Source organism: Tursiops truncatus, chromosome 6 (assembly GCF_011762595.2).
Source record: "Tursiops truncatus isolate mTurTru1 chromosome 6, mTurTru1.mat.Y, whole genome shotgun sequence".
NCBI lineage: Eukaryota > Metazoa > Chordata > Mammalia > Artiodactyla > Delphinidae > Tursiops > Tursiops truncatus.
The window spans coordinates 96,085,952-96,099,735 of record NC_047039.1 but is presented as its reverse complement, the minus strand read 5'-3'; the positions used below and the strand labels follow the sequence as shown (position 1 = coordinate 96,099,735).

Here is a 13,784-nt window from a genome sequence, read left to right as displayed (position 1 = left end):
ACTCCCCTGTCCCAGTGGGGACTCACCACATGCACCTACGCCAGCCTGGCTGGTGACCCAGACCCCTGCGTGTGTGAGGGGGCAGAGGAGGAGAGGTTGGAGAGGCCAGGAATGGTTCAGCACTAGCTCACCTGGTCTTGCTTTCTGGAAAAATGATTCCTTGGCCTGAGGGTTCTCCTCAAGAGAAGGGTGAGCACAGGTAAGCTGGACTCTTCCGGAAGCAGGACGATCCTCTCCGCGCCCTGGGAAGCAGTACAGGCGGGGCTGAGGAGGACGTGCAGCCTGAGTGGGGAGGGGCCTTGCCGGGCTCCACGGAGCCCGAGGGGGCCAAGATTCCAGCCGGGCTTCTCACTGTGTCCGGAGCTCTGTAGACTCTACCCCCGAAGGTTCGGGAAACCCCAGAGCAGCTTCCTACTCAGAGCCCTTGCCAGGGAGCCCAGTCCACAGAGATGGAAGCGGTACTGCTCCCCCAGGCTGAGCTGGCTGATGTGACCTCCCCGGGGTCCACTGCATTCTGCTCAGAGCCCCCAGGGGGCGGGCTGGACCCCAGGCTGGGGATGTGGCCCTAAACACCCAGGCCAGGCCTGGCTCTAGGGCAGCAGCAGTGGGTGGGGACCAGGGGAAGGAGACTGGCATTTGCTGAGCAGTGAAAAGATACCAGGCCCCAGGCTGAGCACACTGCCAGAGTCATCTCATTTGACCCTCTTCACAAGAGAAACTGAGGCTCAGCCAGGTGGAGTGGTTTGCTCAACATACCACGGCTTGTGAGGGATTACAAGTGAGGGATTAAACTATGTTTGCCTGGTTCCAGAGTGGGCACTATTTTCCCCGTGCCTGGGTGTGCCCAGCTCGGGCCCTGGCAATGGGTATGTGGCAGAGGCATGACAAGGCAGAATGATGATGTTACAGTGATAATATCAATAGTAAAACATGATGTGTACGGACCACTGTCCTCAGTCATTTACCATGGGGGAAACTGAGGCACAGAGAGATCACTCAACAAGTAGGTACCAGAGCTGGGGTTTGAGCCCAGTAGCCCACAGCCCACCCTTTTTTTTTTTTTTTTTTAGGTTTAACAGCTTATTTATTTTTTTAGGTTTAACAGATCCAGACTAAACGATTGTGAGCTCTGCCACTGGGGAAGCTGACCAGGGAGTTCCAGGGCCGGGCCGGGGGGCACTACTGGATCCCGTCTGGGGTGTGGGCAGGGAGCCAGGGCTGGTCAGGAGTCACTGCTCGGTGACTAGCTTAGGGCCAGAGTTTATGGGGGTGTCCTGCATTCGCAGCTGTGTTGCCACCTCCCTCCAGCTGCTGTCCCCCACCTCAGCTGTAGGGGGATCTGGAGGGGCTGAGACCGGAAATTACCCCAGAAAGAATCAGGGGGGATGACATAAAACTGCCTTTCCTAAAGTGTGTGTTCTGATGGCCGCCTGGTGGAGGTGAGGGTGGGAGTGGGAGAGGGAGGGGGAGGGGAGGGTAAGGATGTGGGGGAGGGAGGAGAGGCGCGGGGGGGGAGGGCGGGGGGAGGGAGGGGAGGCGCCAGGGAGGTTTGTGTGTTTGGAGGAGTTGGGGAAGCATTTCCTAGTCTCTCCACTCCCCGCCCCATTCATAAAGCCCATTAGCATTTTAAAGGCTGTGAGGAACCCATCTGTGCTGAGATTAGTCAGTTATTTAACCCAGTGTTTCCCACACTCATCTACCCTTCCCTGCTTAACGCCCCTGAGGGAGCCAATCCAGCCTCAGCGAGCACCGTGGGACACCCTGGTTTAAACGGGGGCCCTGGGGGTGAGTCCTGCCCACCAGAGACGGGTCCAGGAGGGACAAGTCTGAGCAGCTCGGCAAACCCACACTCACCCCAGCTCCCCGCTTCCCGGGCCTCTGCACGGGCCTTTGGTCCCTCTGTGCAAACAGAGGTGCTGAGAGCAGTTTGTTCCTGTTGCTCCCCCAGGTTGGGCCTTTGGTGGACCCGGGCTGGGGCTGGCCGATGGGTGGGGCAGGGGGAGAACGCATGAGGACCTGAGGACCGGGCCTTCCCCAGATTTGGGTCACCTTGGGAGGAGAGGGGTGCTGGTGGGCAAGTCCCCACAGGCGGGCCTGAGCAGATGGCCAAGGGGATTATTAAAATCCAGCTTTGTTCTCATCAGAGGCTGGGCCTGAAAGAGGCGGGGAGGCAGCAGGGGCCCAGCCACGGCTGAGCCATTGTCCCTCACTTTGGAATAGATTTTTCTGCCACAGCCAGGACGTGAAGAGCAGCTTAAGCAGGGAGCGGCTGCCTTCTGTGGGCCTGGGGGCCCACCCTGAGCTGCCCACTCCTGACCTTAGGGTAGCAGAGGGCAGTAAGATAAGCAGCCTGACGTCATGAGGACCAGGGGACACTGAGGCAACATAGGAGAGTAGCTTTTTTAGGGACCTGCCTGCATGATGGCCACATACATGACAATGGTGATGATGATGGTGATGGTGATGATGGTGATGGTGATGATGATGGTGATGGTGATGGTGGTGATGATGGTGATGGTGATGGTGATGATGGTGATGATGGTGATGGTGATGGTGATGGTGGTGATGATGGTGATAGTGATGGTGATGGTGATGGTGATGGTGATGGTGGTGATGATGGTAATAGTGATGATGATGGTGATGATGATGATGATGGTGATGGTGATGATGGTGATGGTGGTGATGATGGTGGTGGTGATGATGATGGTGATGGTGATGATGATGGTGATGGTGATGGTGGTGATGATGGTGGTCGTGATGATGATGGTGATGGTAATAGTTATAATGTGGATGATGATGAATGTGGGGGTGGTGGCTGCTATTTAATGAGCCCTCACTTTGTGCAGACAGGTGAGTTCAGTCAGCTGCTCTAGCACTCAGAGGAGGGTGGTGGTAGAGCTTCAGTGTGAACCCAGGCACTGCAGAGCTCACGCGCTAAGCCAGAGATCAGCAAACTTTCTCTGTAGAGGGCCAGATAGTGAATATTTTCAGCTTTGTGGGCCATCTATTCTCCATGGTAGCAACTCATCTCGGCTGTTACAGGATGAAAGCAACCACAGACGATACAAAAGCAAGCGAGCACGGCTGTGTTCACTAAAACCTTGTTCCCTCAAACAGACCATAGTTGCCAACCCCTGCTTTAAACCACTTGGTCTTTAACTTCAGAAGGTCTTCCTTGGCCATCTCCCTGACTCTCTACTTCTCTCCCAAACACTAGACTATTTACCATATGAAATCCATCCTCAAATGTTGGAGATGTGCTACAACCGAGAGATAATTCCTTTACTTGTTGATTGACTCATTCACACAGTCATTAATTGCAGTTATTATCAATGTAATGATAATTATTGGAAATATTTTTATTAATAACAAATATTAATTATATTACTGTAATATAATTATACTTGTTCTGTGTTAAATATTAGATTGATTACAATATTATTATGGTATATTATAACAAATATTATTAATAAAATCATTAATATGGAAAACCATAGACTTTGGGGTCAAAGCAGAGTTATAATCCCAGCCCGAGGATTTTTCAGCTGGAGATTTTGAGTAAGTGACTCAACCTCTCTGAGTCTCAGTTCCCTCTTCTGTAAGATAGGCCTATGGTCCCTCCTTCTCAGGACTGCCATAAAGAGAGCATGAAAGGATATGTAAGCCCTTGGCCCAGTGTTTGGCCCCCACCCAAGGGTTCCACTAAAAGGTATTATTTATTATACAAAGGCATGTTTGTTGAGCGCCTGAATGATGGCATGAATGAAGGTGAGGCCTTTTGGGTGGGTTGGCTCCAACCCTTGGCTCTGCTGTGCCTCTCCTCCCTTAAAGGTGAACCTGTACTTGGACCCGCCCCAGCCCAGCCACAGCATCCACACGGGGACGATGCCCCAGGGGACCAAGGTCTTGTCCTTCACCATCCCACAGCCCCACTCTGTAGAGCGGTGGCCAGGCCCCGCCAAGGGCCTGCAGACCTCTGAGGCTTCAGGTGAGTCTGGGAGAGGAGATGTGGCTGAAGGGCTCCTCTGTTGTAACCCTGCTCTAGGGACACTTGGTTCACCCTGGGGTGGCACTGGCTTCAGGCCAGGGGAGGGAGGGAGGTGAGGCCCCTCTCTGGGCCCTGTGACTTGAAGAGGTCAAATGGAGATGTAGAAAGTGTCTGCTTTGAGCCAGAGCAGCCTGGGCGAAGCCCTAGCTCTGCCACCTAGCAGCTGTGTGATCTCGGACGAGTTGTATGACAAAGAGCATCGTCACTGTAGAGCCCTCACCCGGTGAGGTCCCCACTGGTGTTACCCCACTGACAGTCAAGGAGACCGAGGCTCAGAGAGGTGAGGACATGTAAAAGGTCACACTGCTATGGGGGAGGGTCGGCATTTGAACCCACATCTTTCTGAGTTGGAGCCCACACTATTGACTGGAAACCCAGAGACCTGGCTTGGCTCTAGCTGTGTCACCCGGGGCTGACCCACACCTTGTTCTCTCCTATATAAATAAATGGAGACAACACTGCCCAGGCCCCTCCCTCAGGTCGCTGTGAAGACGGCACGATCGTGAGATGGCTGAACTTTCATTCGAGGATGGAGGTGGTGGATTCGAGGTTCAGCAACTGTCCCTCAGCCCCAGGAAGGACTGTTCTTGGCCCCAGCATTTAGTGGTTGTATATTCCAGGGTGGCCATCAGCTGAAGGAGACCTGAACCCCTCCTCGCCCCCCAGCACACCCGCCCTAGGGTGGCTTCCGGACGACCCGGGCATCGCCCAGGACCAGCCCTCAGCGGAGCAGGCCCAGGAGCTGACTTCTCGGGCCAGTCGGTTCCTGGCCAAGGTGAGTGGAACCCCAGCTTTGCCCACAAGAGATGGAACTCACCTGGAGAAAGCGGAGCCTCTGCCTGCTTGGATGAGGGGCTGTCTACGAGGCTCACTCGTTATTCCCCTAATGGAGCTAACTAGGAACAGAGCCTCCCTGACCCTGGTTTTAGGGACCTCCTAGCTCCAGCCTCCTCCTTCTCACCCAGTGCTAGGTTTAACTCCCTTTTTGGCGTTGTGTCTCATCAAAGTCTCTCCAATTGTGCTTGAAACTACCTCCGGTTTCACTTCTGGGGGAGACTCCCTGCTTCTTCAGGATTCTGGAAGGGTTATGGAACCTCCACTCTACCTTCTCCTCTTTAGGATCGATCACCTCACTTCCTTAGTTCCTTTCGTTATGGAAATCAACCCTCAGTCACTTCTCAAGGGGCCTTTATATTTTCATCCAAATAACTATGAATTGTTTGCAGGTCTGTTTATAACTATACACTTGGCCTTATTCCAAAAGTACTTTAAAGCAGCTTAGAAAATACATGCATTGTAACCACATTCTGAAAATGGAAGTGAGGAAACTGGGGCAAAGGGGAAGTAAAGATAGGAAAAAAATAAAAGGAACTTAGGGAGAAGTGAAGAAACAAAATGCTCTGCTGGACCCTGAATGCTTTATCAGATTCACATTTGGTTTTGAGCTTCCTAGTTGTCAATGCAGAAAGGGAAATGCGATACATACATCACCATGTCCATAAAACAAATTCTTTCAAAGAAACACCACCATTCTTTCTTCCCTTCCTTCCTTCCTTTCCTTCTTTCTTGTTTGTAACATCTTTATTGAGATATAATTCGCATAACATACAATTCAGTCATTTAAAGTTAATGCTTCAGTGGCTTTTAGTATATTCACAGCTGTGCAGCCATCAACACCATCAAGTTTAGAACATTTTCATCGCCCACTAAGGAACTGCGTATGCATTGAGCAGTCGCCCCCCAGTCCCCTTCCCCCCAGGTCCTGGCAGCTGCGCATCTACTTTCTGTCTCTTTGGGTTTACCTGTTTTGGACGTTTCCTATAAATGGATTCGTGTAGCATTTGTCCTTTTGTGTCTGGCTTCTTTCACTTAGCATAATGTTTTCAAGGCTCATCCACGTTGTAGCAGCATGAACTTTATTCCTTTTTATCACCGCCAATCACCGCCATTCTGGGTCCTGTAACTGGAGAGATGTTTCTCCTCCTTGTCCTGTGTGCTCTAAAGTAAAGCAAAGCCAAGGTCACCACATTGAGCACCAGCTGGGGCATCAGCTGACCCCTAATGATCCAGGCTGCCCTGTCCATACAGGAGCCACTGGTCAGGTGGCTAGTGAGTACTGGACATGTGGCCACTCCAAATTGAGACGTTCTGTAAGTGTAGAACACATACTGCCTTTCAAAGACTTTGTGCAACAAAAAGATTATAAAATTTTCAATATATTTTTTTACATTGGTTACATGTCAAAATAATATTTTAGGTTTATAAAATATATTATTAAAATTAATTCACTTGTGTCTTTTCACATTTTTAGTATGGCTCCTGGAAAGTTTTAAATTACATATGCAGCTTGCATTACATTTCTATTTTATGTTATATAAATTATATAATGTAATTATATTAGGTAAATTTCTATGTTATATTTTGGCACTGATCTAGAGCTTTCCTAGAATTGCTAAAAATCTCCAAATTGTCTTTGCCATTTTTTTCTAATTAAAAAAATTTTTGTAACAGTAATAGATACCCATGGTAAAGACCCTCACACAGGACAAAGAATATATTCAGTGAAATCTTTTCTTCCCCTCTTGCCCTTCTGCTTCATGCAAAATGTTTAATGCACACACATGCATTTATAGAAATGGTCACATGAGTATGTACACTATAATATACCTTGACTTTTTTTTTTTTTTAATTTATTTTCAAATGTGGTGTCAGGGAGAATGTCCTGACTCAAATTTTGCAGTAATTGAATATAAACTTAATAACTTTGCTTGCAAATTTTTTTTTTTTTTGCGGTACGCGGGCCTCTCACTATTGTGGCCTCTCCCGTTGCGGAGCACAGGCTCCGGACGCGCAGGCTCAGCGGCCATGGCTCACGGGCCCAGCCGCTCCGTGGCATGTGGGATCCTCCCGGACCGGGGCACGAACCCGCGTCCCCTGCATCGGCAGGCAGACTCTCAACCACTGCGCCACCAGGGAAGCCCTAGCCTGACTTTTTTAATGTCCCAAATTTGAATATTTCTGGGTAGGCAGTAAATTCACTTTGTTCAAAGTTCAGAGGATACATACAGTAGAAAACCTTCCTCCCATCTTTGTACCCGCCCACCACCCAGTTCTCCTCCCTAGAAGCAATTAATATTTTAGTCTCTTGCATCCTTCTAGAGATAGTTTATAATATACCTTCTAGAGATAGTTTATAATACATAAGCAACTGTGTTTGTATTTTTCCTTCTTTGTTCTCTCCGTATCTTATACAGATGGTAGCCTACCATAAGCACTGTCCTGTACCTTGATTTGATGCTGAAAAGTAGGTCTTGAAGGCATTTACACATGAGAATACACACACGTGCCCTCATCTTCTGGATGGCTGCATACCGTTCCACAGATAGGCATTCAGACTGTTTCCTGTTGCCCCATGCCCACCACGCTGCCGTAGGTTTCATGCACAGGAGTAAGTGCGCTTTGCTGTCAATAAATTCCTGGAGGTTCCACTTTGATTCTTCCCAAGGCTGCCGTGGCTCAGGCCAGTGGTGGAAATTTTCTGGCACCCGCCTCTCCGTGCTTGTCAGAAAACCCACATCCCAAGGCAGGGCCCAGCTCTCCGCACCAAAGCGTGACTGTGGCTAAGTGTGGGAGTCTGTAGGACTTACCTTCTGAGTCTGGATTAATGGAGCGTGTTTCCTTCCCTTTCCAATTCCCAGGTGGAGTCCTTTGTAGAACTGCTGCAAGCAGGACAGCTGACACCCCAGGACCAACTCAAGGTACTGCCCACTTCAAGAGATTCCCTTGGAGCTGCCAAGACAGCTGCTCTGTCTCCCATGGCACAGGCTCTGAAGCCTCGTTTGCTGTAAGACAGACCAGAGAATCCCAGACATCGTGTCTCCTTTTAGAGCAAACAGCCCCTGATTAGCTTTCCATGATAATGATCATTATATCACAATAGTCACCATTTATTAAGCAAAGATGCTGGTGTGCCAGGCACTGTGGTAAGCCCTTGATGTACATTATTTCATTTTATCACCATAAAAACCCGGCAAGGCAGTCACAGTCCTCACCCCCATTTAACTGGGATGAGCTGGAGCCCAGAGAGGCAGCTGGAAGGCCACACAGCCAGTAGACGGCACAGCCCAGACCCAGGTCTGTCTGATTCCCAAGTCCAGGGTCTTAATCGTTGCCCTGCACAGCTTCCCACGGATTATATTGCCTGTCGGCAACCAGGAAAAGGCCTTTTCTTTTTATAATTTTCCTTATTATAAAAGTAATTGCTAAAATGAAAACTGGGGGGAAAAGGGAAAGAAACCCCTAATCTAACCATTATTGGCTTATTTCCTTCTGGGCTCTCGTATTTCTAGATAACTGTGGTCATATATAAAATTTAGATTTCTGATGCATCAGCCAGGGTCCCAAGAAGATGGAGCTCTCAAAGCTGCGGGTGTAGGGATCCGTGAAGGGACTGTTAGCTGGGGTGCGGGCAGCAGCCTCAGGGAGCCCGACCAGGGACAGGGAAGCCCAGGGACTAGCGCCTGCCCGGAGCAGTTCCCTCCCAGGTCCCTTTCCTCCCACCCTGTGACCTCTAATAGATACCTCCCTAGACAGGCCCCAGGGGAAACCAGCTGATGCCCCAGGCGCAGAGCCGGGTGGGGAGAGGAGCTGAGGGAGGGTGAGTAGGGCAAATGCAGTTGGTTTGATAGTTTTTACTGTTAATGTTATGTTACTAAGCATTATGTTACTATATAGACGTTACACACATTCTCCAATTACAAAATGTGATATGGACTGTATTATCTCACTGAGTGGATGATCAAGGACCTTGAAAATCAAAACCATTCTTTTTCTTCCCCCTCTCCTGATTCCCCCATATGCAGGGAGATTGAGAGCTGTTGGAAGATAAAGTTTGACTGGGGGCTAGACTCTAGGTTGTCCTTGGCCTCAGTCTGTTGTCAGCATAGGGTGAGTGAGATGAGGATGATAAAAAGCCAGGGATAGTGAGCCCACCTCCCATAGTTTTAACCTCCCATGAGTTAGCTACGATCGTGTTTACCGTGGGGACCTAGCATAATCGTTGGGACCATGAGCTCTGGAGCTAGAGGGCCTGGGTTCATATCCCGACTCTACAACTTTCTCACCCACTGTGTGACCTTCACTGACTTAATTAATCTCTCTGTGCTGTAGTTTCATCCTGTTTAAATGAAGATGATAAATTACTCCTCTCATTAGGGTTATGTTGAGGATTAAATGCATAATGCAAAGGGCTTTAGACAGAGCTCAGTGCTCATAAATGTTAGTTATCATTATCAACAGTATGATGGTGATGATAATACCATCTGTTGTGATAATCTATAAGGATTTGGGAAAAGAACGACTAATGTTCCAAAATCCACTGTTCTGAGAATCGAGGATGAGGATCTAAGGTGTCTCAGGTACTAGGTCCTTATGGGGGTATAGTGACAGCACATTTGACACTATGACCATCATGGAACATTGGGTTCTTGTAGGTCTACCCAGAAAGGACTGGTACCCTCCGGGGCTGGTGCCAGGGCTGGTGCCAGTGCTCTAAGCCATGCCTCTGCCATACCAGTCTGATGGCAGGGAGATTGACCAGAGTGAGCAGCCTCCAGAGGGTACCAACCCCAGCCTTCCAGATATTCCGGGGCCTGGAGGCCTCCACAGTCCCGGAGTCCCACGCCCCTCCCCTCCCCCAAAGAGCTGTCTCGTCCACTGTGTCTGCAAGGCTGGAGCCCACGGGGGCTGGGCACTCAAGTCTTCCTGGCCTGTCTGGTTTCAGGTCTTCCAGCAGCTAAAGGCTGTCCACGCGGCCTTGGAGGAGGAATATCTGAAGGCCTGCAGGGAGCAACACCTGGGCCAGCAGCTTGCCGCCTCCACGGGGACACCCGGGAGATTTGATCCCGGCAGGTACATGCTGGGGAGAGAGGCCTCCAAGGACAGAAGGGTCAGGCCCTGGGTTCCCACCAGGAGGGGGACAGTTTGTCCTCATAATTCACACACTAGGGGAACAGGGAGAAGTCCTATCCCAACTAACAACATGTCCAGATGGGGGATACTTGAAGGCTGAGATTTGTGTCCTTTTGGAACTCCCTTCAATGAGAAATGACCTTGCAGATAAGAGTTATAAAGGCCCTCATTGGACAATGGGGAAACTGAGGCCAGAGGGGGCAGGGATTTACTCAAGCTCCTGCAGCCAGATGGTGGCAGAAGGGGACTCAGGCTGAGGCCTCCTTATTCCCAGCGGCGTCCACTTTCACCTTGTTGATTTTGCTCTCCACATAATCTAGATTATGATGTCAGATGCACTCTCCACGGGCATCTCTGGGGCCTCTGCTCTGAAGCACAGCCTCCCAGACCTGCCTGATGTTTCCTCGTTCCAGGGAGCTGGAGGCAGAGATATTCCAGCTGGGAGTTCGCCTGGATGAGCTGAAGGACCACATAGACCAGAACCAGCAGGAACCTGAGCCAGCCGGGTCAGACTTGGCTCTGGACAGCTCCCCAGCTGTGCCCTCCCCCCTCCAGCCAACGGGCCTGCCCCCTCCTTTGGAGCAAGCCCCCACGCCCGCCATCCAGACCCTCTGCCCTGAGGTACCCCTTTGCCCAACCGTATTGGACTGTTCCTTCATTCATTCACTGTTTTCTCCATTCATTAACTTCTTCATGACATATCTGAGAAGTTTGTACCATGTGCCAAGACTCATGACACATGGTGGGAATTCAGTAGAAAACAACTGAAATAATAGGTGGCCTGTACCCTCATGGAGTTTTCTGTCTAGTTGAACTAGTTACCCGGTTACTTAACTATAATTTTGATCAGTGCTCTGAAGGAGAATTATGAGGTTCTATGAGAGTAGATAACAGGGTAACATATCTGAGTTTAGGGGGTCAGAGAAACTTTCCTTGAGGAAGTAATGTTTAAATGAGATCTGAGGGTGAGTAGGAATTACTAGGTGCAGAAAAGCCATCTAGCAGGAAAAACAGCCTGTGCAAAGGCCCTGTGGTTAGAGTATGGACCCTGAGGAGGGGTCTAAGAGGCAGGGGAGACAGGCAAGAGAGGGGAGGAGGCTGGGGAGGCAGGCAGGGGCCTCAGGATGTACATGTGTGGGTCACATCAAGGGGATGGTCTTAAACTCTGCTGGGTTTTTCAGCAAGAGAAGATACCAGAGGATTTGCAGGTAGGTCAGAAGCGGGGAGGTGGTGGGGCAGATGGAGAGACGTGCATGGACTTGAGAGAGGTTTAGAAGGTACATTTGACTGGACTTGGATTGGTGATGAGAGGAAAGGAGCAAACGATGACCTCCAAGCTTCTAACTTTTAGTCCTGGGTGAATATGGGGACTATTCACAGAGGTGGCGACACTAGAGAAGGGCTGTACATGGAAGGGGCTTTGTAGAATTCTCTCTAGCCCACGTCGCAACCCCATGAGAGACAATCATCTCGAGTGCGTCATCTTGAGGGGCTCCCCTGCTCCCATGGTGAAGGTGTTTTGAGGGGCTGGGTGTCCATGTTGGAATGGAAATCTGGGTTCAAATCTAGGCTCTGCCCCTCACTTCTGTGTGACTTTAGGCAAATCATTTGAGCCTCAGTTACCTGTCTGTGAAATGGGTTGTAATAACCTAGGTACTGGTGGGATTGTTGTGAAGTGATGTCTGTACAGCGCCTGGCACGTAGCAGGGGCTCCATCAGTGGCAGTCAGTGTCAAAGGTCGCATGACCCAGTCCCTACTTGTGCACACGTAAAAGGATGATAGGTTAGTGAACCTAACCTATTTCTTACTCTTTGGCACCCAGCATGAGCCTGGCATAAGGTGGGTCCTTAAAAGGTGGTCTCAGATGTCTGCTGAATCTCTGCCCCTCCTCCTTTCTGGCCCCAGCTCGACGCCATCAGCGCTGGCCTCCACCCATTGCACGTGAACTTGGATCTGAGCGCTACCAGCAATGAAGTAGAGGACAGGCTGCTGGGCCTCCCGACCCCGCTCGGGCACAAGGAGCTGCGGGTGGAGCACGATTTCCACGGCCTCCTAGAGCGGTGAGTGCCCACCAGGAGTGAGGCGAGGGTGGTGGGTCCAGTGGTGGGACCTTGCTGGCCCTGCTGGGCAGAAGTCACGCCCCTCTGTGTTCTTCTGCAGGTACCTCAGTGTGAAGTCTCTCCCAGAAGCCCTGAGGCTGGAGGAGGAGGGGGAGGGGCAGGGCCACACCCTGGAAGTTGAGGGGCCAGCTTCAGCTCCAGGAAAAGCAGCGGCCACCAGGCTCCCCACCAGACAGCCCCCAGCACAGGATGAGAGAAGTCACGGGGGCCCCGTCGAGTATGTCAATGAGCCTTCCCCGCTTGTCCCACACCAGCTCAGAAACCGCAGGGGTGGAAATTGTCATAGTGAGCTAGACAGTTCAGAAACGGCCTTCCTGACCTGTAGCTCAGTGTCTCTCTAAAACGTGCAACACACACCATTGATAGCATTTGAAATGATTGGGTGTTGTGGGACGAGGTTTCTGGTAGGACAGATGCAGCATTAAATAACATTACTCCCCTTGTCAGTCTCAGACATTCCATGGACATCAAGGAGGAATCTCAGTTAGGGCCATTATGTCTTCAGTGCCTCTCTTGATCTTCCTTTAAAAAGAGAGAGAGAGAGAGAAAACAAGCAGGCCTCAGGCCCAGAGCCTTTACTAAGCAACAGGATCTATCTGGACTATGATAATATTGTTTTCATGTTCCTTGTATTTATTTGCAAAGTTAGTTTCTATTTGTAACACAAAATACCGGTCTTCTGTTTATAACAGTGACATAAAGTCTTTTTGAGTAGATTGAAAAAGTTGATGGAAGTGTCTGGAAGGGCGAAGACGGAAGACAATTCCAGAAGCCTGGGAAAGGATGCTTTAGCGCATCTCTTTCCACACTGTTTCTGCTGCACTGTATAGGGTGGGTTTTGTAGGCATCCCCATTTTACAGTTGAGAAAAATGAGGTTCAGAGAGGGGAGGTGCCTTGCCCAAGGTCACACAGCGAGAGGGTGGCGGAACCAGCGTGGGCACGCAGGGGTTCCTGACTCCAGAGCTTGTGCCCTAGACTGTGTGGCTACCGGGACAGGGCTGCCCAGCCCATGCCACGGCTCAGGGCCAGTGTGCCTCTCCTTCCCTGCCAGGGAAACCGTGGAGCAGATGGCGTCTGTGAAGCCAGCAGACTTCCACGCATCCGTGGGCAGAGACAGGCACCTGCAGGGCCTGGACAAAGCTGAGGCAGCTCCTTCAGGCCCAAGCAGGCCCCCCCCACCTCAGGGCACCAAGTCTGCGGAGTCCCACCAGAGCAGTCTGACCAGCCTAGAGGGAAGTGGCATCTCTGAGCGCCTTCCCCCGAAGTCTCCGTGTCAAGCTGGCGGGCCCCACCTGGAGGTATGCGTCTGCACGGGGCATGGGCTGAGCCTCAGGGCCATTCCCTGCATCTCCTGGAGCCTCCTGCCTCCAGGCCTTTGCTCAGAATGCCTGCTCCTCCTGCCCTTGCCAGTCACAGTCCTGCCCAACATTCAGGGCTTGTGCCATAGCTCCCCACACCCCCGTCCCTCCGCCAGGAGCTCCCCTTTCTCCTCTGAGAGCTTGCGATTTGCAGGAATCACAAATCACTGTGGAAATGTGACTTATGTGATGGATCCTCCCGTAGAAAAACATATACGTATGCATGTGTACACACACACACACACACACACACACCTGTAGTCCTAATGAGCCCATGGTAAGGAGT

The 13,784-nt window shown here is 50.8% G+C and overlaps 1 protein-coding gene across 7 annotated transcripts in view; it reads left to right on the top strand.

The window, feature by feature from the left end:
* AKNA (AT-hook transcription factor) overlaps nucleotides 1-13,784 on the top strand; it is a 51,199-nt gene that overhangs the window by 20,491 nt on the left and 16,924 nt on the right. For 6 of the 7 annotated variants that reach the window (XM_073806466.1, XM_073806464.1, XM_073806463.1 and 3 more), the window contains 8 exons: nucleotides 3,832-3,988; nucleotides 4,669-4,823; nucleotides 7,747-7,806; nucleotides 9,831-9,958; nucleotides 10,432-10,639; nucleotides 11,925-12,079; nucleotides 12,180-12,356; nucleotides 13,192-13,438. In XM_073806466.1, coding sequence (XP_073662567.1) covers nucleotides 3,832-3,988; nucleotides 4,669-4,823; nucleotides 7,747-7,806; nucleotides 9,831-9,958; nucleotides 10,432-10,639; nucleotides 11,925-12,079; nucleotides 12,180-12,356; nucleotides 13,192-13,438 — 1,287 coding nt within the window. The remainder of the gene's footprint in view (nucleotides 1-3,831; nucleotides 3,989-4,668; nucleotides 4,824-7,746; nucleotides 7,807-9,830; nucleotides 9,959-10,431; nucleotides 10,640-11,924; nucleotides 12,080-12,179; nucleotides 12,357-13,191; nucleotides 13,439-13,784) is intronic. The other variant, XM_073806467.1, reaches the window with a different exon arrangement.